This window comes from Oncorhynchus mykiss, chromosome 16 (genome assembly GCF_013265735.2).
Source record: "Oncorhynchus mykiss isolate Arlee chromosome 16, USDA_OmykA_1.1, whole genome shotgun sequence".
NCBI lineage: Eukaryota > Metazoa > Chordata > Actinopteri > Salmoniformes > Salmonidae > Oncorhynchus > Oncorhynchus mykiss.
In genome coordinates this window covers 14,877,594-14,904,508 of record NC_048580.1, presented here as the reverse complement: position 1 = coordinate 14,904,508, position 26,915 = coordinate 14,877,594, and the positions used below count along the sequence as shown (strand labels likewise).

The following is a 26,915-nucleotide window of genomic DNA, read 5'->3' as shown; positions in this document are numbered from 1 at the left end:
CTACACATATTGCAATGTTGAAAATGTCATATTTTCAACAGGTGCCATATTCGAGGAGAACGCAGTGAGGGATGACGAGGTTTTCCAGCTGGCGATCTCAGACCTCAGTCTCAACGACGACATTTTGCAGAGCGAGAAAATCACACATTCCATAAAACTTGTCGAGGTTAACAACCCTTTCCAGGCGGTCCAGGAAGGTAAGTCTGATGCCATTGAATTGTTTTAATGCATTGTTTTCCCTTTCCCCTTTCGCCATATTTGGTTAGTACTTTATAGTACCATAACCTACCTCTAGTGCCGTTTATAGGCTAGTTAGTCATATTTTTAAGATGGGAATATGGTCCTTTTAAGGGGAATATCTGTTCCTCTTTGATGCTCTTTAAGCCAAGGCTCCCCAAACTAGTCCAGCAGCAGTGTCTTCTGTGAATAGAAAGCTAGGTGGAAGTATTGAGTCGAGCAGGACTCAATAGCAATTTTCTACATAATTGCCATCCAGTACGCAGACACCCCTATAGACGTTCTGCTTTCAAGAAGGGTAGCCTGATTTGCTTGTCTTACTGTTGTATGGGTGATGATCATGATGATGGTAGATTTAGATACGTTTTTTGTTGTTGTTGCTGTTTCAGACTGTAATATCCACAATGGAAGGTGTAACATCTATAGTAGTCGTTTTTCCTCTTTAGTAGTAATGGAAATTACAATATTTTCAAAAATAGTCCTTGTTTTGTTCAGCCAAGCATTGCCTTCGAAATGCCTATCCTTCTTTTGACCTTAAGACTTACAAACTCACAGGATTTAGCTAATATGTTCAGTCACTCCAAAAAACGGGGCCATTTCATGTAATATCCTTAATCCCTCGAATTTGCTTCATATCTCCAACATGCCAATATTTAGAACTCCTAAGGGGCACAACACACAATCATAGGAATCATTTAAATTTCGTTTGTCCATTCTGAGACATTAAAGTTGTGATTTTGCATTCAAATGTAACACCCATAACACTGAAATCGCCCTGTAAATCTGTTTCTGGGTTGAAGAAGCTATGACCTTTGAACAGACATCAGCCAGGGGAGTGTTACAAGGGAGATGTGTCATTGCTCTATCACACTTAAACGCTGTATCCACAGTGTATTCACACGCTCATTTGTGTCAACCAAGCTACAGTTAAAGATACACTCCAGGATCAACAAATTCGTAACATATTTATTATTTTTTTATTTTATTTAACCTTTATTTAACGAGGCAAGTCAGTTAAGAACAAATTCTTATTCACAATGATAGTCTACATTGCCTATATATAGCACGAATTGGATTACTAACATATCATACGAAATGCAAAATAAATGCAGGACATCACAAATCATACGAAATGGATGACACAGGACACAATTTGATGATGTAGGACACAAAAAAACGAGGACCACTTTTGGCTCGTGAGCACCACTTTCAAAACTAATGGTTGAAATTATACAAAAGTTTGATAGTGCATCTTTAACACCCACCCCTGAGAGTTGAGCAATGGGTCAATGCCCCTGTGAATTAGCACAATCAGCATGTTTGACCTTTGCCTTGGGCTATGTTCAAAGACGTTTCTGAGTACAAGGATGTTCTCTGATATTCTAGAATTACTTGTAAACAATGTCATCATTACTCGCCAGAGGTCTGTACAGGTCGTATACAGTACATGCACACTTATCTTGTTTTGGCAGCCGTTGATGTTGAATTGAAGTCGAAACTCAGTCAGTGATCCTTCCGTGACCTTCCAGAGGAGGTCAATAGCAGCAAAGGACATGCTGCTCATTATTTTCATACATCTCTTTCAGCAAATCTATGCTAACTGCATGTAAGTATACGTGGCCTTTGCACACGAGTACACTAACAATGGCATATTTTTCCCATTTACTTTGGAGGCAGCCCGTTAATTGGTCACAGTTGAGTCCCTGGGCTTTTTCAATTAATGACAAAGGGACAGAGGAGATCAATATGGCACAGCCAGGGAGCGGCTCGATGACGTCCCACTCACCGCTGACCTTTTCCTCCACGCCAGATAGTCAGCCCTCTTTGGAGGATTATGGGTAATGAGGGAGGGATTCACACCGATCCGCTCTCAGAGAGCAATAGAAACAAAAGACGCCCAGGGGGCCATGGAGCTGCTGATCTGATGCCTGTCTTGCGGAGAGGGAGGAGAGAGAGATCCCTGGCTAACTTAGAACACAACGCTCTGTTGCTTAGCTCCACCAGAGGCGTCATGCCAATAGGGAGCACAAGGGCACGTGCCCCCTCAGATTTGTCCTGTTTTATTTTAGATTTTTTTCAGATGTTCAACTAATTACTAAACAGATTTTTTTTTCAAATCCACGTTTTATCGAAAACATACTAAACAAAAATATAAACGCAACATGTCAATTGTTGATCCCATGTTTCCTGAGCTGAAATAAAAGATCCCAGACATGTTCAATATGCATGTGCACAAAAAGCTTATTTTGTTGTAACCGACTTCAGTGGACAAATGCTCACCCTCAATGGCCACTGGCATGCTGGAGAAAGGTGCTCTTCATTGATTAATCCCGGTTTCAACTGTAGACAGTTTGTATGTGTCATGTGGGCGAGCGGTTTGCTGATGTCAACATTCTTGGGGTTATGGAATGGGCAGGCATAAGCTATGAACAATGAACCCAATTGCATTTTATCGATGGTAATTTGAATGCACAGAGATACCGTAACGAGATTCCCATTGTCGTGCCATTTCTCCGCTGCCATCACCTCATGTTTCAGCATGATAATGAATGGCCCAATAATGCAAGGATCTGTACACAATTCCTGGAAGCTGAAAATGTTCCAGTTCTTCCATGGCCTGCATACTCACCAGACATGTCACCTATTGAGCATGTTTGGGATGCCCTGGATTGATGTGTACGACAGCGTGTTACAGTTCCCGCCAATATCCAGCAACTTCACACAGCCATTAAGAGTAGTGGGACAAATTTACCCTGGCCACAATCAACAGCCTGTTCAACTCTATTCGAAGGGGATGTGTCACGCTGCAAGAGGCAAATTGTGGTCACACCAGATACTAACTGCTTTTCTGATCCACGCCCCTACCTTTTAAAAAAAGTTATCTGTGACCAACAGATGCATATCTGTATTACCAGTCATGTGAAATCCATAGATTAGGGCCTAATGAATTTATTTCAATTGACTAATTTCCTTATATTAACTGTAGAGAGATCTACCACCAGCAGTATTTTGCGGAGGGGGCACACTGACTGGACCAGGCAAAGAGAGAGTGTAGAGTGACACACATAATGCTTGATTTGATTTAGCTGCCAGTGATGGGCAAGACACACAGGAAGTATGTTTGTACATTTGGTTAAGCTATGTAGCCTATTGATTCCTTCTTGAGGAATGAATGAAAACAACATGTTTTGTTGTTTCTCTGTAATACTAGCCACCTATACATTTCATGAAGTTGGCTTTAGCTAGCCAGTTAGATAGGTTCCCAATCTTCCAACCTCATAACTAGCTTCCTAGCCATTTCAGGCTGTCAATCAAGTTCGTCTGTCTTAGCTGGCATGCCTGCTGGCAAGGTTGCTAGACTTTACAAAAACAAGCAATTCATAAATGAACTGAATAACACTATAATTCCTTTCAATCTTTTACCTAGATTTTAGCAGAGACGCAAAGAAAGATATTTAGATGCTTTAAAAATAGAAACACCAGTCTGGAAGATACAGAGGCATGCTTATATATGCAGAAAAACACTTGGTTTGAACATAATCTGGCACCACAATGAATATGTGTGCTTTAATTATGACGCCATGATATGTGCCTGTAGTGATGATGATGTGTGTCATGATCTCATTAACTGTGTTGGAATGTGGATGTAATATCCTAGGCATGTTAATGTACTATATAGAGATGACACCCTCATTAAAATGACAATTATATACTGTACATATAACTTATTTTATTTAGAATTAGGCATAATGATTATAGCTCCTGATTACAGGAAATATCTGTTTCAGGTGTTTGAAAAGTGCTAAATTCTCCAACCCCCTTCCCCCCCATCCACACGTACTTCGTGACCCTCTAAAATAATAGGTGTCATAACGCCCCTGCCTGTGCCCATTACGTTTTGTTCCCATACGAAAGGAGGTTAATAAGAAACCCTCTGCCCAGTGCTGTTTCCCTGTGTTTAATTGAACATTTTAGAGAAACATGATAGGTGGAGTTTTGTAGGAGTGAACAACCAATGCAAGTGAAGATACTGGAGGCACACATAGTCCTATGTTTTGTTCATGGTAACTGTTAGGCAGTGTTTCATCCCTAATGATGTCCGTATTGTGTTGCTTGAGGACAAGGAAAGCATGCGTTACCCTACCCCTCCCGTTGCCCATGGATACAGAATAATTCACAACACCAATGAAGACATTTCATAAAAGAGCAGAGAAACATGACATATGCATGCACTGACTTGCACGCACACACACAGTTGTTCATTGCAGTAAAGTTGATTTAGCTCGTTTGAAAACACAAGACAAAGCATTAGTGTTTCTTATGACAGTGGCAGCTCATTAATAATGGTGATTGTGCATTTAGGGAGGAGTTGTTTTTCATCCTTGGAACATGCAATTATTTTACCGCAAACCTTTGATTTTATTCTATATAAAACTATTGTTTATAAGCATCAAGAATGACTTCTGAAAGTTTGTCTAATTACATTTCTCATTACCTATGAAATGTTTGGTAAAAAATAATTGGAATTAGAACCTCACACTCAGCATCCCCAACCACAGAACAATTTGTATAATCATTATAAGAATAACTTATTGAACTTACACAGCGCTGTTCATTCTAGAAATCTCAACAAGCTTTATAATGGTTCGATATTTTTATTGACTCTGATGCTGAAGTGTCGTTATTGGATACTTGCTCAACTTTTTGTTTCTCGCTGTACACATTTTTAATGGATTTTTAAATTCAAACAAATTAGGCTAATGACGTTTTCTTCATCATGACCAGCAGCTCCATTACCGCTGCGTGAGTGTTAAAACAATCATTTTACCCGTGCCATCCTCCGCTGAACAAATTATTGTTATAGTTCATGTAGACATTTCTCCTCATTGTCGGAGCAGCATTCACTGGTTGGGTTCCATTATTTACCACATGCATATTCATCTCACTAGAAAACAAAACAGAAAAAGCTTTTCTCTCCAGGCTTTAAGCGTTTAATTGATATGCCCTTTTTAGTGGCCATGCAGATGAGATGAGTGTTTATGAAGAACATTCATCCATCTCTCCTGGAAGTGACCTATTCAGTTGGAGTTCAATGGATATGTACAATACAATCGATACGACTGATAAGGATACATCACAGAAGACGTAAGCCTGCTCTTATTTTCACCGTGAAGGTAGAGAGACTCGCGACTTCGATGTGCAACTTCTCCAATGGGACCAGAGATAGTGTTACACTGGGATCACAAAGTGATGAGATTGATCTCCCTCTCTCCTCCTCCCTCTCCCTCCCTCTCTTCCTCTCTGTTGTGTTTCTACAGTGAGCTCTGAGAATCCCTCATGTCAGCCAGCTCCAACCCTGAACCCGCATCAGTCAGTGCTGGCTGGCAATGCGTGAAAGACGCCCATTTTATGACAGAGGAAACAATTGGGCAGAATTAATCATGGTGCCGCCCTGACTTTTTCTCCTGGACTGGTGCAATTTAGAAAGGAGATGCATAGCTGGAGTGGGGACAAACATCCAAAAATACAAGCCCAATTCTGCCTCCGCAAGATATACTGTCGTGGGTGCCTCTGAGAGTTCATCCATTAGCTGCGCACCGTGCTTTAAACGGAGCCATCCGGGATAATTAATTTGTGGACTTTACTGCTCATATCCCGGCATTCTGATGCAAACCCTGATTCAAATGCGGTCAGGCGGCCTGGCAAGCTGCTTGGGCTCGCTGTGGAGGCCTGTTGCGTGAGGACAGTTGTGTGTGTGTTTCTCCGTTACCTGATAAAATAACCTTCAGACACCTGGGAATCTAATGATGGAGAGCTCCGGTGTGAGTGATGGCTCCCGCTGCTCGGTCCTTTGCAGACAAATTACCATCCTCTGTCCCACTGATGTGCCTGCCCACGGCACGCTTTGTTCATTCGCTTAACTTCTGTCTCGCTCCATTGCTCTCTCTCTCTGTGCTGATCTGCTCACATGATAGGCACCCAATGACTGCATGTCTTTTGGATACTGCCGACTAGGCCATCATATAGCACTTGCTATCAGCCGTAGGCAATCTCTCATGTTTTAGTATAGCAGAGATGAACAGAGATTACCATTCAGTGCTATTGTACTTCCTGCTAAAGCATTGAGCCAGACTTGTAGGATTAACTTGCAACTTCTCAAGCAAGTAGGGTGAAGTGGATCAAGTAGGGTGAAGTGGATCAAGCAGAGAAGAAGCTGGTTCCCAATAAAGCATATAACATTTGAAAATGGAACTGAGCCAATTTCCCTTGAGAGTTTTTTCCCTTTCTGCACCATGTAGCTAGTAGTGACCGAGGTGGAAGGAGAGTCGTTTTAAACCACAGCAGGGTTAAGGTCTGGCTGTAGTGATAACAGCTAGTCATTGAAACTGGAGTTATGAGAGCATGGGCCACCACTCTCCAAGAGGGGAAATGTCTATTATTGAGTGTACTTCACCTTGGCGCCAACCTGCTGACCCACGCCGCTCTGCTCTTAGCCACTGCGGACCACAGTGTGGAAATGCAAAGGCAACTGTAGAGGGCCTCAGTTGGTAGAGCATAGCGCTTGCTCAACGCCATCGTTGAGGGTTTGATTCCCACCGGGGACCAGTACCGAAAAAGTAAGAAAATGTATGCGTTCACTATTGTAAGTTGCTCTGGATAAGAGTGTCTGCTAAATTATTCAAATCAAATCAAATTGTATTAGTCACATACACATATTTAGCAAATGCTATTGCGTGTGTAGCGAAACGCTTGTGTTCCTATCTCCAACAGTGCAGTAGTATCTAACAATTCACAACAATACACAAATCTAAAAGTACAAGAAGGGAATTAATAAATACATAAATATTAGGACGATCAATGTCAGAGTGGCTTTGACTAAATACAGTAGAATAGAATACAGTATATACATATGAGATGAGTGAAGCAGTATGTAAACATTATTAAAGTGACTAGTGTTCCATTATTAAAGTGGCCAGCGATTCCATGTCTTTGTATATAGGGCAGCAACCTCTAAGGCGCAGGGTTGATGGCTATTTAACAATCTGATGGCCTTGACATACAGTAGAAGCAGTTTTTCAGTCTCTCAGTCCCAGGTTTGATGCACCTGGAAGGATGATAGTGGGGTGAACAGGCCGTGGCTTGGGTGGTTGATTATATTTTTGGCCTTCCTGGGACATCGGGTGCTGTCGGTGTCCTGGAGGACAGGCATCACCCTTGGTGATGCGTTGGGCAAACCGTACCCCCCTCTGGAGAGCGCTGCAGTTGTGGGCAGTGCAGTTTCTGTACAAGGCCGGTGATACAGCCCGACAGGATTATCTCAATTGTGCATCTGTAAAAGTTTTTGAGAGTCTTAGGGGCCAAGCTAAATTCTTCAACCTCCGGAGGTTCTTCACCACACTGTCAGGCAAAAAAAGGTTTTACCAAATTTTTACCAGCATGTCACATGTGCAACCAGAAAAAAACAATCCTAGACCACCTTTCCTGCTTACAAGCAAAAACTAAAGCAGGAAGTACCAGTGACTTGCTCAATACGGAACTGTTTTGCTAGCACAGACTGGAATATGTTTCCGGGATTCATCCAATGGCATTGAAGAGTACAGCACCTCAGTCATCGGCTTCATCAATAAGTGTATCGACGAAGTCTTCCCCACAGTGACTGTATGTACATATCCCAACCAGAAGCCATGGATTACAGGCAACATCTGCATCAAGCTAAATGCTAGAGCTGATGCTTTCCAGGAGCGGGGGACTAATACGGACGCTTATAAGAAATCCTGCATGTCCTCAGATGAACCATCAAACAAGCAAAGGGTCAATACAGGATTAAAATTGAATCCTATTACACCGGCTCTGACGCTCGTCGGATGTGGCAGGGCTTGAAAACTATTACTGATTACAAAGGGAAACCCAGACACGAGCTGCCCAGTGCTGCGAGCCTACCAGACGAGCTAAATGCTTTTCATGCTCGCTTCGAGGCAAGCAACACTGAAGCATGCACAAGAGCACCAGCTGTTCTGGTTGACTGTGTGATAACGCTCTCGGTAGCCGATGTGAAGAAAACCTTTAAACAGGTCAACATTCACAAAGCTGCTGGGCCAGACGGATTATCAGGACGTGTACTCAAAGCATGCGTGGACCAACTGTCAAGTGTCTTCAATTACGTTTTCAACCTCTCCCTGACCGAGTCTGTAATACCTACATGTTTCAAGCAGACCACCATAGTCCCTGTGCCCAAGGAAGCGAAGATAACCTGCCTAAAATATTGCTGCCCCATGGCACTCACGTCGGTAGCCATGAACTGCTTTGAAAGGCTGGTCATGGCTCACATCAACAGCATGCTCCCGGACACCCTAGACCCACTCCAATTCACATACCGCCCCAACAGATCCACAGATGACGCAATCTCAATCGCAGGTGATAAGAGTAGGCAACAACATGTCTGCCACGCTGATCCTTAACACAGGGGCCCCTCAGGGGTGTGTAGTTAGTCCCCTCCTGTATTCCCTGTTCACCCATGACTGCGTGGCCAAACACGACTCCAACACCATCATTAAGTTTGCTGATGATACAACAGTGGTAGGCTTGATCGCCGACATCGATGAGATGGCCTATAGGGAGGAGGACAGAGAACTGGCAGTGTGGTGCAAGGACAACAACCTCTCCCTCAATGTGAGCAAGACAAAGGAGCTGATCGTGGAATACAGGAAAAGGCGGCCCGAACAGGCCCCCATTAACACCGACGGGGCTGTAGTGGAGCGGGTCAAGAGTTGAGAGTTCCTTGGTGTCCACATCACCAACAAACTAACATGGTCCAAACATACCAAGACAGTCATGAAGAGGGCAAGACAAAACATTTTCCCCCTCAGGAGACTGAAAAGATTTGGCATGGGTCCCCAGATCCTCAAAGGTTCTACAGCTGCACCATCAAGAGCATCCTGACCGGTTGCATCACCGCCTGGTATGGCAACTGCTCGGCATCTGACCGTAAGGCGCTACAGAGCGTAGTGCCTACGGCCCATACATCACTGGGGCTAAGCTTCCTGCCATCCAGGACCTCTACAGTAGGCGGTGTCCGAGGAAAGCCCATAAAATTGTAAGAGACTCCAGTCACCCAGGTTATAGACAGTTTTCTTTGCTACTGCACGACAAGCGGGACTGGGGTGCCAAGGCTAGGACCAAAAGGCTCCTTAACAGCTTCTACCCCCAAGCCATAAGACTGCTGAACAATTAATCAAATGGCCACCGGACAATTTACATTGACCCCCCCCCCCCCCCTTTGTACACTGCTGCTACTCAGTGTTTATTATCTATGCATATTCACTTCACCCCTACCTACATGTACAAATTACCTCAACTAACCAGTACCCCAGCACACTGACTCAGTACCGGAGCCCCCTGTATATAGCTTCGTTATTGTTATTTTTATTTTTATTGTGTTACTTTTTATTATTACTTTTTATTTTAGTCTACATGGTAAATATTTTCTTAACTCTTCTTGAACTGCGCTGTTGGTTAAAGGGCTTGTAAATAAGCATTTCATGGTAAAGTCTACACTTGTTGTATTTGGCGCACGTGACAAATAAAGTTTATTTGATTTTGATTTGACTTTTGTCTGTGTGGGTGGACCAATTCAGATTGTCAGTGATGTGTACACCGAGGAACTTGAAGCTTTCCACCTTCTCCACTGTGGTCCCATTGATGTGGATAGGGGCGTGCTCCCTCTGCTGTTTCCGAAGTCCACGATCAGCTCCTTCATTTTGTATCCATCATTGTGTAAATTTTATTTTTCTGGCATCACTCCACCAGGGCTCTCACCTCCTCCATGTAGGCTGTCTCGTCATTGTTGGTAATCAGACCTACTACTGTTGTGTCGTCTGGAAACTTGATGGTTGAGTTGGAGGCGTGCATGGCCACGCAGCCATGGGTGAACAGGGAGTACAGGAGGGGGCTGAGCATACACCCTTGTGGGGTCCATGTGTTGAGGATCAGCGAAGTGGAGGTTTTGTTTCCTACCTTCACCACCTGGGGGTGGCCCATCAGGAAGTGTCAAGACCTAGTTGCACAGGGCGGGGATCAGATCCAGGGCATCAAGCTTAATGATGAGCTTAGAGGGTACTATGGTGTTGAAGGCTGAGGTACATTCAATGAACAGCATTCTAATGTAGGTATTCCTCTTGTCAAGATGGGATGTGGTAGTGTGCAGTGCGTTGGCGATTGCATCATCTGTGGATCTATTGGGGCGTTAAAGCAAATTGAAGTGGGTCTAGGGAGCCAGGTAAGATAGAGGTGATATGATCCTTAACTAGCCTCTCAAAGCACTTCATGGTGACAGAAGTGAGTGCTACGGGGCGATAGTCATTTAGTTCAGTTACCTTGGTGGACATCTTGAAGCAAGTGTGGACAGCAGACTGGGACAGGGAGAGATTGAAAATGTCCGTAAACACCAGCCAGCTGGTCTGTGCATGGTCTGAGGAAGCGTTTAGTGTGAAGCGTTTAGTGTATCCTCTCATGTAAATCTCATGCTTAATCTTGCCAGGAATAGATTTTTTTGCATGGATACAAAATGTGCCATGTTTGGAAAGTATCTCAGCACTTAAAGGAGTTGATGTGATTCTTCAGGGTTGTTATTATTTTCCCATTTAAGGCAGTTAAAACCTCTTTGGGATCGGTGTCACTTCCATGGCATTGGCTAATGCGATTAGCATGAGGTTGTACGTAACAAGAACATTTCCCAAGACAGACTTGAGTATGTCATTTCAGGCGAAAATTGAAAAACAGGGGCGAACAATTAGCCTCGCAGTATATCCATATCATTTTATTAGCCAATATATTAGCACCTTTCATTCCCCAAGAAAAAATATTTTTGCAGTAGTTCTTTTCCAGAGTTGTTTATTATTAATCTAGCAGGTCCTGACTTCCAGAGATCTATACTTCGGTAGCGGAGTGGTAGCCTGCTGTAATCAGCAAAGTGGGGTCAGTTTTTACTTTCCTGCTTTATTCTTCCAGCTTCCGTTATGAAGCCCTCCAAATCGCCCCCTCGTTAATTCGGGCATCTAAAACTCCTATCATGTTTTATTAAATATTTCTAGTGGCTGTGGAATGGAACTACTATCCTGCCACCAGCAATTAATTAAAGGGAATAAGGAAGCAGCGGTAACACTCGGATGGAAGCAGTGAGGGATGAATGATGGATCAGGTAATGTAATATATCGTAGTTAAGACCGCTTGTGTTGTTTTAACCACCAGACACTAGTGGCACAATTTAGTCTAAATCAACTGCTGTCAATGTTAATGTCCATCATAGCTGATAGATAGAAACGTTTTTAAAAATCACACTTACCCATGTAAAAACACTTGTGTAAAGTACCCATTGCTTATTGCTGATCACGCGGGTGCACTGTTAAGATTTTGAGTCATGACATAGAACAGCTGCCTGTCATCTAATACTGGGACATGTTGTAAATGTCCTCTTTCCCTTTTATTTAGACAATGAAAATGTACTCAAAGAGTTTACGGCACAGCCAAAAGCCCTATATCCAGCGTATTGTGATCTACTGTGATAGTGTATCGATGTAGACTAGAGGGACCCACCTGTTGCAGTGTATAGCCTCTGCTAGTTGACCTTTTCTACAGTTTATGTGGCCTAAGGCGATTCTCTAACCTGAATTCAGTAATGAGGAGAATTTACATCTTAAGCAGGATCATTTCCTGGACCAACTTGTCTCAGAGCTATAGATCCAAGCCCCACATAAATTTGACATATTTGGTCTGGAAGTTATGTGGCTGAGATTGAAAGAGTTTCTGAAGTTGCAGTGATTTCCTGCGTGACTGTTTTCAAAGGGAGAAACACCATCGGGGCAAATTTCATTACACTCTCTGATCTCTGCAAGCCATCTCAGTACAGATCGCAGATACCTTTTTTCTGACTCTTCTATGATGTTTTCCCCCTATTTTTATTAGGTTGTGGTTCGTTTGGACTGACAAAGATGAAGAGATTTGGATTGAGATTAAACATATTGGGGGTGGCAGGTAGCCTCGTGGTTAGAGCGTTGGGCCAGTAGCCGAAATGTACATTTTTTTACAAGGTTAACATCTGTCTTTCTGCCCCTGAACCGTTGTTCCCCGGTAGGCCGTCATTGTAAATAAGAACTTGTTTTTAACTGACTTGCCAAGTTAATTAAATAAAGGTTAAATATAAAAAAGAAAAAAAGACTGTTTCTTAATGTAGATCTAGTTATAACCTAACTAGAGCCTGAGCCACGTCACATGCTAAAGAAAAACTCCTTGTCCTAGTAACTCTGGCAGCTTTTACTCTACAGGTCCACAGGGGGAGAACAGCACTCTCCATGGTGATGCACCGTAACGCCCCTCTCTTCCCTCTCGTCACTCATTTGACCTGTCAGACTTTTTACTCAGCCAAATACACCACGCTGCAGCATTACACTATTCAATCAGAATGACTCACCTTTGTGCCTTGGAGAGAACCATGCACTGAAAGGGAGAGACGGGGGGGGGGGGGGGGGGGGGGAGAGGCAGAGAGAGAGAGAGACACACTCACAGACAAAAAAAAAACCAGAAACAAAAAGAGAGAGATACAATGGCCATGCATCGTGCCTAAGAACAGCCCTTAGCCGTGGTATATTGGCCATATACCACATCCCCTCGTGTCTTGTTGCTTAATTATACAAATGGGTGGGTCTAATCCTGAATGCTGATTAGTTAAAACCGCATTCCAGCCAGTTTCTATTTCAGAAGTTACCACGACTAAATCTGCGACGTTAAAATGCCTATTTACTCTGTTCCATCTATGCCTAACGACTCCCGTGCCAATATAACTAAAAAACAAAACTGGCTTCTCGGGCATTACCACTTAAATACATACTGTAGGGATGCCGTTTCACACGTTTGAGGCTTTAGTACATGTAGAGCTCCCGCCTGTCGACCTTGTTGACTGACCTGTGTAAGCCTGTTTGTGTTCTGTTCTACAGCACCATAGGCCTGCGTTGAAGACCAGGAAGTGACTGTATAACAGCTTAGGTCATGTACATCTTATCAAGAATGTTTATATCCCATTTTTTGGCACTGTACCCAGAGGTGTATGTTAGTAGGATGAGAGTCCATAGGATCAACCACTACTTGATATAAGGCCTGTTCCCCCTCAAGTAGCTAGCTATGTGTCTAATACCTCTGGAGGGACTATTCATACTGCAAAGATGGCTTGTTAGAAAGGGATAAGAAAAAAAATAGCAACCTCTCCAGGAAATAAGCTATATGGATGGAGTATTATACTGTAGGCCCAAGAGGCTGAAAGACAGACTCTAGTGGTGGTATGACATCATCAGCATTGCAGGAAGCTTTCTGCTCCTCTTTCCTTTCGCACCAGCCTCCTCTGAATTACGGTATGTACAGTGAGCAATAATATTATGCATGTATACAGTGGAGTTTCAATTATGCATTGTATGTGCAGAGGCTAATTAATCTATGAGATGAAATCAAGGAATCAAGGAAATTTACTCAGCGCGCTTCCACATTTTTTAAATTGAACCTTTATTTAACTAGGCATATCAGTTAAGAACAAATACTTATTTACTGACACCCTACCGGGGAACCCCTTGTTCAGGGGTAGAACGACAGATTTTTTGCCTTGTCAGCTCGGGGATTCGATTCAGCAACCTTTCAGTTATTGGCCCAACGCTCTAACCACTAGTCTACCTGCCGCCCCTATTATTAAAAGAAGCCATTTATATTGATTGCTAAACAGAGAATGAAAACAAACCTTAAAGAAAAAATGACTTTCACTGCAGCTGGAATGATTATGGCACAGGGAATATTGTAAGAAGATGACTGCTGTTTAGCAGGCAAATGCCTCCAATTATCAGGCACATGGCCCAACTATTAAACTATGCAATTAAGGCGTGATTGTCTCATCACATCAGCAGGTAGCTATTACTGCCGTCTCTCATGCCTCTTAGTGAACCATGAAAAAATCATTGCACTTACACTACCGCTGTACTTTACGAGCCTAGCTACTACCTTCCTACTTAACCCAACCCAAAAAATTCCATCAATTATTAAGAGGTAGGGTCGGGGGAAAGGTAGACGGACGGGACCCCTTGTGGGGGCACGTGGTTATCAAAGCCTTTTAGCAGGAGTTGTCGGTGAATGATTCATAATTGACGCTGTCATTTGTCCCCATTTTCTGTTCTCAAAGAGCACTCAGCTCTATAATATAAATCACCCCTCATTAGCATACAGCCAAACGCCTAATGCTCTATTGTGACGAGCAGGTTTCTTTGGTGGTGTGTGTTTATTGGCCGGCAAGAGCTTTCTTCATGTTCTCACGCTTATAATAAACTGGGTGGTTCGAACCCTGAATGCTGATTGGCTGACAGCCGTTGTATATCAGACTGTATACCATGGGTATGACAAAACATTGATTTTTACTGCTCTAATTATGTTGGTAACCAGATTATAATAACAATTAGGCACCTCCGGGGTTTGTGGTATATAGCCAATATACCACAGCGAAGGGCTGGGCCCAGGCACTCCGCCATGCATCGTGCCTAAGAACAGACCTTAGCCGTGGTATATTGGCCACATACCACACCCCCTCGTGCCTTATTGCTTAATTTTAGAACGGGTGGGTCTAATCCAGAATGCTGATTAGTTAAAATCGCATTCCAGCCGGTGTCTATTTCAGAAGTTACCACGACTAAATCTATGACGTTAAAATGCCTATTTACTCTGTTCCATCTATGCCTAACGACTCCCGTGCCAATATAGCAAAAACAAAACTGGCTTCTCGGGTGTTATCACTTAAATACATACCGTAGCGGATGCCGTTTCACACGTTTGAGGCTTTAGTACATGTAGAGCTCCCGCCTGTCGACCTTGTTGACTGACCTGTGTAAGCCTGTTTGTGTTCTGTTCTACAGCACCATAGGCCTGCGTTGAAGACCAGGAAGTGACTGTATAACAGCTCAGGTCATGTACATCTGATCAAGAATGTTTATATCCCATTCTACAGCACTGTACCCAGAGGTGTATGTTAGTAGGATGAGAGTCCATAGGATCAACCACTACTTGATATAAGGCCTGTTCCCCCTCAAGTAGCTAGCTATGTGTCTAATACCTCTGGAGGGACTATTCATACTGCAAAGATGGCTTGTTTGAAAGGGATAAGAAAAAAATAGCAACCTCTCCAGGAAATAAGCTATATGGATGGAGTATTATACTGTAGGCCCATGAGGCTGAAAGACAGACTCTAGTGGTGGTATGACATCATCAGCACTGCTCCTCTTTTCTTTCGCACCAGCCTCCTCTGAATTACAGTATGTACAGTGAACAATAACATTATGCATGTATACAGTGGCGTTTCAATTATGCATTGTATGTGCAGAGGCTACCCTTTATTTACCATATATGCATAGTCACTTTAACTATACATTCACATACATATTACCTCAACTACCCCGACTAACCGGTGCACCCACACATTGGCTACCTGGACTATTTGCATTGTGTCCCGCGCGCACCTGCCACCCACCACTCGCCAACCCCCTCTTTTACGCTGCTGCTACTCTCTGTTTATCAATAATGCATAGTCACTTTAACTATACCTACATGTACATATTACCTCAATTACCTCGACTAACCGATGCCCCCGCACATTGACTCTGTACCAGTACCATCTGTGTATGGCCTCACTACTGTTATTTTCACTGGCATTTTACTGTTTTATTTTGCTTTTGTATTTCTTTACAAATCTATTGTTAACCTAATACCTCTTTTTTTTTACTTAAAAATTGCACTGTTGGTTAAGGGCTTGTAAGTAAGCATTTCACTGTTCACTGTACACCTGTTGTATTCGGCGCACCTGATCTGCGAGATGAAGTCAAGGAATCAAGGAAATTGACTTAGTGCGCTTCCACATGTGCCTTGTATGGCCCACATCCTGGAGTGTTTGACACCGTGATCTGGGCTATAAAGCATGTGTGACTATCCCTGGCTGAAAGCAATACTGGACCTGCGTGAGTAACGGATCAAAGATCCAGGACCAGAGTACAATGCATGGTGATGCGGCAGTGTGAGTCATGTGGAACTTTTTGCCCTTTATAAAAAGCTAGGTTGCTAGCGTCATGTAGAACATGCCTATCGCAAATCACACCCTAAAATAGTTATTTTCAGGTCTTGTAAAAGCGAAACGTATTTTGTAGAATTCTCACAAACGTTCCAGGTCATTTCCATCTATGAGGACCCATGAGCAGCAACATGTGAAGTTCATAGGAGCATTTGACAGTAATAAACTCTCCGGGAAGAAGAACGGCAGGGGTGTATGTTTCATGATTAATGACTCATGGTGCAATTGTAAAAACATACAGGAACTCAAGTCCTCTTGTTCACCTGACTTACAATTCCTCACAATCAGATGCCGACAGTATTGTCTCCCAAGAGAATTCTCGTCGGTTATTGTCACAGCCGTGTTTATCCCCCCTCAAGCGGATACCACGACGGCCCTCAAGGAACTTCACTGGACTTTATGCAAACTGGAAACCATATATCCCGAGGCTGCATTATTGTAGCTGTGGATTTTAACAAAGCAAAATTGAGAACAAGGCTACCTAAATTCTATCAGCATATTGATTGTAGCACTCGCACTGGCAAAACACTGGATCACTGCTATTCTAACTTACAAGGCCCTTCACCACCCTCTTTTCGGGCAAATCTGACCACGACTCAATTTTTCTCCTTCCTTCCTATAGGCAGAAACTCAAACACGATGTACCTGTGATAAGGACTTTTCAACGCTGGTCTGACCAATTGGAATCCACGCTTCAAGATTGTTTTGATCACGCGGACTGTGACATGTTCCGGGTAGCCTCAGACAATAATATTGATTTATACGCTGATTCGGTGAGTGAGTTGCATAGGAGTTGTTGTACCCACTGTGAATATTAAAACCTACCCTAACCAGAAACCGTGGATAGATGGCGGCATTCGCGCAAAACTGAAGGTGCGAACCATCACATTTAACCATGGAAAGGTGACTACAAACAGTGTAGTTATTCCCTCCGCAAGGCAATCAAACAAGTGAAATGTCAGAATAGAGACAAAGTGGACTTGCAATTCAACGGCTCAGACACGAGATGTATGTGGCAGGGTCCACAGACAATAATGGACTACAAAAAGAAAACCAGCCACATCACGGACACCAACGTCTTGCTTCCAGACAAACTAAACACCTTCTTTGCCAGCTTTGAGGATAATACAGTGCCACTGACGCGGCCTGCTACCAAGGACTGTGGGCTCTCCTTCTCCGTGGCCGACGTGAGTAAGATATTTCAACGTGTCAACTCTCGCAAGGCTGCCGGCCCAGACGGGTCCCTAGCCGCGTCCTCAGTGCATGCGCAGACTAGCTGGCTGGTGTGTTTACGGACATATTCAATCTCCTGTCCCCACATGCTTTAAGATGGCCACCTTTGTTCCTGTACCCAAGAAGGCAAAGGCAAATGAACTAAATGACTATAGCCCTGTAGCACTCACGTCATCTCGCAACAACATCTCCACTTCGCTGATCTTAAACACAGGGGGCCCACAAGGGTGTGTGCTCAGTCCCCTTCTCTACTCCCTGTTCACCCATGACTGCATGGCCATGCACGCCTACAACTCAATCATCACGTTTTGATGATGCTTGATGAAGGCTTGATCACCTACAATGACAAGACAGCCTACAGGGAGGAGGTGAGGGCACTCGGAGTGTGGTGTCAGGAAAACAACCTCTCACTCAACGTCAACAAAACAAAGGAGATGATCGTGGACTTCGGGGAACAGCAGAGGGGGCACCCCCTATCCATATCGAAGGGACAATAGTGGAGAAGGTGGAAAGTTTGAAGTTCCTCGGCGTACACAGAGGGTGGTGCGGTCTGCACAACGCATCACCGGGGGCAAACTACCTGCCCTCCAAGACACCTACAGCACCTGATGTCACAGGAAGGCCAAAAGGTTCATCAAGGACAACAACCACCCACGCCACTGCCTGTTCACCTCGCTATCATCCAGAAGGCAAGGTCAGTACAGGTGCATCAAAGCTGGGACCGAGAGACTGAAAAACAGCTTCTATCTCAAGGCCATCAGACTGCTAAACAGCCATCACTAACTCAGAGAGGCTGCTGCCTACATTGAGACGCAATCACTGGCCACTTTAATAAATGGATCACTAGTCATTTTATACAATGCACTCTAAATAATGCCACTTTAATAATGTTTACATATCTTACATTACTCATCTCATATGTATATACTGTACCTTATACTTCCTATTGCCCCTTGCCTATGCCACTCGGCCAACGCTCATCCATATATTTATTTGTAAATATTCTTATTCCATCCCTTTAGATTTGTGTTTATTAGGTAGTTGTTGGGGAATTGTTAGATTACTTGTTAGATATTACTGCACTATCGGAACTAGAAGCACAAGCATTTCACTACATTCTCATTAACATCTGCTAACCATGTGTATGTGACCAATACAATTTGATTTGATTTGATTCATATACATTATTTATTTATTTTTCTGTGAGGCACTTAGCTTAGCATAGCAGTGCTGGTAGCAAAGCTAGCAAAGCTAAAGGTTGACTGCACACGGGTTTTGGTGGGTTGGTCAAAGCAGGGAATTGTACTGCTTTGTACAGTAGTTTAAGTCTTAGGATCCGGCGAAGCATGTAAAAATGTTATGGCTCTCTGAAGATATCCTCAGTCAGTAGTTTATGGACAGTATGTGCTAGATTTTCATGAACGTACAATTTTGGATTAGCCAAGTGAAAACCTGCAGTGACATTTGGGCTCTACAATCTATTTTCCATGTTGTTGCATTGCTCTGGTGAAAAGAAGGGGTTTGCATTGTAATTTAAATGTATTCATCGACACATTCTAACATTTTTATGAATAGATTAACAGGACAAGGTAGGGCCTGAGGGCTCACTGTCTGAGAGTAGGCGGGTGACCTGGGGAAGGAGAGAATGGAGTGTATAAACAAAATCTGGTCAAAAGTAATGCACTATATAGGCAGTAGGGTGCCATTTGGGATGTAACTGATTAATGTCCAGTCCGCAGCCTTACAAATGCCCAAACCCCCACTGAAGAAAGAGAGAGAACTCCCCTTTCATCCATCCTCCTCTATCACTCTGTTTTGTCATACTTCTTCTCTGCTCAAGGGCAGTTTCTCTTAGCAGGGTCAAAGAAGAGGAATACCACCAAGATGCAATAAAGAGCTAAGCCATACGAAAAGAGTATTGCCTTCCTCTTAAATCCTCCACTCAAGTCCATTTTGGTTGCTTTCTTGTGCTGGAATGATCCGTCTCTTTAAAGGCCACATCCACAGGATTTGTTATCATTATCCTTTGGGCTACAAAAGACGTTTAGGCCTAGCCTATTTTGCTTTAAAATGTCAGAGCAATCTGAGAGTGAGTTGAATCACGACCTTATAAGGTAATGCACTGATAACTCCTAAATTGAGCTTCCCTAGTAAGAGTCAAATGAAAGTTGAACCTCAGGATGTAGATAATAATATATTATTTTGTCGTTCTAGTTTGTCACATCAAGATGAATCAAATTGGGATTTTTTTCTTCCCATTTACCATTAGAATGGCAAAGGCAAATATTTGTATTCATAAAAAAGGAAGGATGCACAGCTGTCCCATAGATTTTTGGTATCCATAGATAATATATAATTCCATATATACACTGAGTATACAAAACATTAGGAACACCTTCCTAATATTGAGTGACAACCCCACCCCCCCCCTTTACCCTCAGAGCTTGACACAAACCGGTGCTCCTGGCACCTACTACCATACCCTGTCCAAAGGCACATCTTTTGTCTTGCCCATTCACCCTCTGAATGGCGCACATCCACAATCCATGTCTCAATAAATAAAAAACGAAATAAAAAAATCCATATTTAACCCCCCTTTCATCTACACTGATTGAAGTGGATTTAACAAGTGACGTCAATAAGGGATCATGGCTTTCACCTCAATTCACCTGGTCAGTCTATGATATGGAAAGAGCAGGTGTTCCTAATGTTTTGTCTACTCAGTGTATATCCACACACAGCCCCTCTCTCTCACTCTCTACACACACACTGCGGTTGCTTTGTTCAGGGTCTATGGGAGATTGATATGGCAACAGCTCCTGCTGTGGTGGAACAGTCTGGTGGATTCTTGCTCAGCGTGTTTCGCAATCTATGTGTTTTAGACTGGCAGGGAGTGAGTGACGGAGGGAAGGAGATAGAGGGGGAGGGGGAAAGAGGGAGAGAGGGGGAGGGAGAGGATAGAGGGAGAGGCGCTATAATGGTGTGTGGAAGAGTGGAATGAAGGTTGATGACATGAAGAAGAGGAGTATTGGGAAGACAGAGAGTTCTTGTTGAGGTTTTAAGGAGACATTCAATGGATTGTCAGTCAGTGGATTATTTGACTTTCCCAGTCTGAGTCAGCCACCAGAGATTATGATGAATTCATTGTGAAGAAATTGAATAAAAACTAATAACCAAATTATTGCAGACACCCCTGCTATATGGCCTCAATAGAATAACACGCATTGTAATCAAATGGCCTAGAACGGCAACCATTAAGAGAGTGTCTGACTGCCTTTGTAAATCCAGTGAGATTGAATATAACACCTTTGTTTTTCACAAATTTACAGTGGTGTGTAATTAATACCGTAATCTGTTCAATTGCATTTGGGCTATAATCATATTGTTTTCTGTAAAGAGAGATAGGATTTATTTCACACCGGTGCTGAGCCTTGATCCGTTGTTTTTGAAGAGAAAATAAATTGGTGGTATTAGATGACACCTGTAGAGGCTTGAAGGCTTCGTGACTGTCATTTTTTGGGGGTGAAGTTAGATTTATCACCCCCGTTGGACCAGAGCCATTTCAAACCCATTTACCTTTCGCCTAATGTTTGAGTGCAACTCTGTGTGAAATTGGCCACTATTTGATTATACTGTAAGTCTCTCACTTCTAAAAATGGACTCTCCCTAACTCTCCCTCATTTCCCAGTGTTGGGGAGTCTGTGGCTATTAAGCATTACTCACACTGCAGGCCTTAATGCTCAAATCAGTTTTGTTTTTCAAATCCGTTTGTGAATACTTACTGTTCAAACAGCAAGTTACAAGTGACCAATCAGATTTGTGTGTGTTCAGACAGCAGTCATTTGCTGACATAGCTACATTAGTTGTCATAGTAACGACGGGTGTGTGCGCAGTGGTGTAGGCTGATTGGTGGTGGTGCTCATGCTTCCTATCACTCAGAAGTTATGTAGCAAGCTAAGGTGAAACCAATGCCTGCCATGGACCTTTCTTAGTTGCTTTGAATGTTCAAAATCATAATGTGGGAACATTTTTAAAGCCTCAAAGGATAGGATGATGCAACCTTCAAAATGAATCCTTTTGGTTAGCCACAGCAGTCAACTAGCTAGGTAGCTGTTTAACTTTCCAGCACATTCACTCATTTGTTTGTAAACAATTAACAAGCTAGTTAGCTACCAGATGTTCTTGTTAAACCGTCAACAGAGTAGCTAGCAAGCAACAAGATATGCCAAATAGGGAAAATTAATTAGATCTGACTGTTCAGAAACAAGTCACATGGCCAGGAATCAGATTTGTATCTGACTTCAAACCATCTGCGAAGGTGGTTTGAAATATCAGATTCCATGTGCTTTTTGGCTGCTCAGACTGCAGGAAAACAAAACGATTGTAATCGGATAAATAGGATTTGAGTCACTTCAAACTGCCAATGTGAACAAGGCTTTACAGCGTTCCAAGCGTTTTCTCTTTAGAGCCAAAATAGATCCTTGGTGCCCAGTTATTATCTCTTATGTGGCACAGAAAAGTGAAACAACCAGGCAGATAACCGAGTGACAATTTCCTCTCCTTGCCTTAAAGGGAAAATCCACTCCAAAACGACCCTTTAATATTATTTTCATTAGTCCACTGTTGATACAGGCCCAAAATGTTTTGCATGTCAGCAGTCAAGTTTTCAAGATATTGGACTTTCAAGAAGGAAAGTGTCACCGGCCACATCGCGATGATGCAAAATGTGTGGATTTTCCCTTTAAGTAGATAAAGGGCCTTCCTTCAGATTCAGTCTCTCATTTAGCAACGCTCGGTTGTACTGCACTACTCTGAGGAGTATAGCCACAATTTATGGGGGGCATAAATATGGCAGGTGGGACTTAAAAGCGTTGCAATTAGCATTTTATGATCTTAATACGCCTAACTGTCCACAAGTCCTGTCTTTGATTACATCCATACATGGTAATGCCAATGAAGTGCTGAAGGTCCTCTGTTCAATTCTAGATAGTGTTGCTAATGAAATTCCAGTTGCAACCGGCACTTGATCGTAGTTTAATAGAGTAATAATATTTGCCATTTAGCAGATGCTTTTACCCAAAATGACTTACGGTCATGCGTGCATACAATAGAGTCCTCTAATTGTGTAACATTCCAGATTCCAGAGATTGTCAATCCAAAGGCTGCCGGGGCTACATGAATACTATAGTTGGACATTAGTGTAGTGGCCATAATGCTGTGGCGAAGGTTGACAGACGGTGACAGAGAGAGAGAGAGAGCAGCCAAGTATGGCCTCTTGTCTCCCGTCCAGCCATCAGGATTTACTCCAATACACTATGACAACATGAACGTTGTGACATGGAGACAATTGACTCTCTCTCTCCATCTCTCTCCATCTCTCTCTCTCTGTCTCATGTGCACTTATCTATACTATTGGAAGTTATTTAAAGTCTTTGATGACTTATACGCATCCTCCCACATCATTTCCATCCACTCCCAGCAGACTAGGAGGGCAAACCTTCCTTGCGCTCCACACATTTAAGATCATTTCATGTGGCACTTATTTCATGCCTGCTTGTTTCCCCCCCCAGCAGTACACAGTGTGTGGGATGCGACGCCGTGCTTTTGAACCAGAAGACTGGTGACAGCTCCGAGACACGCTGACGCTGCCTGCATCTCTTCAGCTGTGACTCTTTTGAAGTTTTTCATACCAATGTTTTCACTGAAAGAACACTTCAAAACCACACTGAACGGAGCTGTTGTGATCCCTCACAAACACCAGTAACGTGAGCTCTGCTGGGATGTAATTGGCTCACTGTCAAGCTGGATGGCGTTTCCAAAGTTAGATGTTTTATTTTTTTGTGTGTAGTGTGTGTGCGGCTGGCACAACTTGAAATGATCAGAATCTTCCTGAGATTGCCCTGATTTGGAGTAATCAGTGGTTTTGGAAGTGCTGGGCCGGTTGCTCCATCGGAATGGCAAATCATCTAATTTACTGCCAATTATCCTCCCAGTGGGTCCCTGATTTACCAATGATCTGAAAAGCTGGAATAATCAAAGAGATTGGGGTATGCCTCGTTCGGCACAATGGCAAGCGGGTGGAAGGGGAAGCGCTCTTCCCCCCTCTCCCGCTCTTCCCATCTCCCACCTCTCCCTCCTCTCCCCTCTTCCTCCTCTCCCTCTTCCTGCCAGAGGAGCAGAGGGAGGGAGGGAGAAAGAGAGGAGACAGGGAGTTTTGTCTCCTGAATCACTATTACCCTAGTGATTTAGATTTTGTCAACAATTATGCCAGTTCTTGGCATAGTGGCTGAGATTATTTTCTCAGAAGTGTCTTTCCTGTGATGTCTTGTAGAATCCACGCCTTTGAGGGTATCCATTTGGCATTCAAATGAGACCCCTAATTGACATGGTTTTTGGAATTCAAAACCATTGTAGGAAGACATGACTGCAGTATGAACCCACTTCCCCAGTCCTTACCTCATCTCACTATCCGACTCACCCTGGGAGATTTTTTTAAAAGTGTGTTTTATTTCATTGCCCTGTGGTTCATGTATTATCTCTGTTTCAGCAGTTTTGGTTGCATGCCTCTGTTTTAGGTCCCTCGCCGCTGTCCCAACGCAGTGGAGAGGGAATTGCTGTGGGCTGTGGCTGAATAGCAGATGTGCCCCCTCATTTTCCCCTCTCTCTATTTCACCGGAAACCATCTCTCCATCTTAAGCCAACAGGCGGAACTAATTGTCCCTGTTGGACACAAAAATCAATGTTGTTGTTCCACCTCGCCCCAACGTTGTGTCCCTGTGAGCCTGTGTGAGGTGCACTTAGATGGGTGTAATTGGGTTATCATAAAGTTAAAGGGAGGGGCCCGGTGTGGCGGGGTGACTGCATGCGTCTGGCCTTAGCCTTGCCTGTTTGAGCCGCTGATTCACAACCACCCAGGTTCTTAGCCAGCCTCGTGACTTGAATGTGCTCAACAACAACACCCGTTGTTCTCCCACTGTCTCATTAGCTGGTCGCTAACGTATCTCCAAACTAACAATCAGGAGAGAGAGGGGAAGAGAGAGGTGGGGAGAGATGGAGAGCGGCAGGGAGCAAGAGAGAGCGAGGGCTCCACGGGGATGGTCCATCGTTAAGGAGTCTGTTTGATGTCCAAGTGGACTCATCCTCATTGTGTGTTTAATCCTCGTACAATACCTTGCATACTGGAAAATTCATGCGTTTATGAGTTATTTCATCAAATAGCTTCTTTAATCATCTGCTTTTCTTACTGATCTTTACCAACTGGTTTGAACTGCTTCTGTATTCCCTCTAAATATGCAGCACGTCTGTCATGCAGTCACTGCTGTAGATGTACTGTACATCCATCATCTCCTCACTCTCATTACACTGGAGGGTTTCCTGTAGCATGACGGGAATTCATAAGTTGTTTATTACTTTTTTTGGTTGTTGGAATTTGACCCCCTTTTCTCCCCAATTTCGTGGTATCCAATTGTTTTAGTAGCCACTATCTTGTCTCATCGCTACAACTCCCGTGCGGGCTCGGGAGAGACGAAGGTCGAAAGCCATGTGTCCTCCGAAACACAACACAACCAGGCCGCACTGCTTCTTAACACAGCGCGCATCCAACCAGCCGCACCAATGTGTCAGAGGAAACACCGTGCACCTGGCGACCTGGTTAGCGTGCACTACGCCCGGCCCGCCACAGTTGTCGCTAGTGCGCGATGAGACAAAGATATCCCTACCGGCCAAACCCTCCCTAACCCAGACAACGCTAGGTCAATTGTGCTTCGCCCCATGGACCTCCCAGTCACAGCCGGCTGCGTCAGAGCCTGGGCTCGAACCCAGAGTCTCTGGTACCACTGCACCACCCGGGTCGCCACCCAAGTTGTTTTTTACTACCACATGGCTGTAGATAGTCATTACAGATCTGGAGAAATCTACTGGTAGGAATGTTGTTGTTTACATTGTTAAAATGTCTGGCTTCTCTACTACTTCGTACCTCACCTCCCCACATCTGTTGTTGTTGTTCCTTGTGTGACTCTTTCTTTCTCCCTGTACACATCTGTGTGTGTGTGTTTGTGTGTTTACCAATGTGAATGTTTCTCCAACACCTCCGGAGCCATAATTCTATAGGATGTTTACTTAATCCCCTTTAGTCTGACTGGATGATGGACGACCTCCGTTCTCTAGTCTGACTGGATGATGGGCGACCTCCACTCTCTAGTCTGACTGGATGATGGGCGACCACCACTCTCTAGTCTGACTGGATGATGGGCGACCTCCACTCTAGTCTGACTGGGAGATGGGTGACCTCCGTTCTCTAGTCTGACTGGATGATGTGTGACCTCCATTCTCTAGTCTGACTGGATGATGGGCGACCTCCGTTCTCTAGTCTGACTGGATGATGTGCGACCTCCATTCTCTAGTCTGACTGGATGATGGGCGACCTCCGTTCTCTAGTCTGACTGGATGATGGGCGACCTCCGTTCTCTAGTCTGACTGGATGATGGGCGACCTCCGTTCTCTAGTCTGACTGGATGATGGGCGACCTCCACTCTAGTCTGACTGGATGATGGGCGACCTCCACTCTAGTCTGACTGGATGATAGACAACCTCTGTTCTCTAGTCTGACTGGATGATGGGCGACCTCCGTTCTCTAGTCTGACTGGATGATGGGTGACCTCCGTTCTCTAGTCTGACTGGATGATGGGCGACCTCCACTCTAGTCTGACTGGATGATGGGCGACCTCCACTCTCTAGTCTGACTCACAGTGATCCAGGGGACCGTAATCACATGTAAGCCTTTCAAGTCTGCAACCTGCTTTGTAGCACTGAAGAAATTAGCACACGCCAAAATCCTGGCACTATACTATCTCTCTCTCTCTCTCTCTCTCTCTCTCTTTCTGTCTCTCTCTCTCTCTCTCTCTTTCTTTCCCTATGTGTCTCTCTTTCGCTCTCATTCTTTCTTTCTTTCTTTCTACCATTAAGGTGGATTCTGAGCATCGTGCTCAGGAGTGGACAGGTTCTTGTTGGATGCGCTCGCTGTCACTGACATCTTAGAGAGAGAGGATGGCAGAGGATAAATGAAGGCTGTGTTGTATAGATACAGTACATATGTAATGAAGGACTGGGATGATTGTGTTCTAGAGAGGCGTATTATTAGATATAGTGTGTCATCACGCAGTGCCTGAAGATGAATGCAAAGGCTTGCGGTGTCATGGAGAGTTTGGGGTACGCTACAAATTGCACCCTATTCCTTATGTAGTGCACTTGACCAGAGTCCTTTGGGACCTGGTCAAAACTAGTGTGCTATGTAGGGAATAGGGTG

At 43.9% G+C, this 26,915-nt stretch overlaps 1 protein-coding gene across 2 annotated transcripts in view; it reads left to right on the top strand.

Moving 5' to 3' along the window:
- The window catches only part of grid1b (glutamate receptor, ionotropic, delta 1b), a 390,652-nt gene that overhangs the window by 3,462 nt on the left and 360,275 nt on the right, over window positions 1-26,915 (top strand). For both annotated transcript variants that reach the window (XM_036946260.1, XM_036946259.1), the window contains exon 2: window positions 42-197. In XM_036946260.1, coding sequence (XP_036802155.1) covers window positions 42-197 — 156 coding nt within the window. The remainder of the gene's footprint in view (window positions 1-41; window positions 198-26,915) is intronic.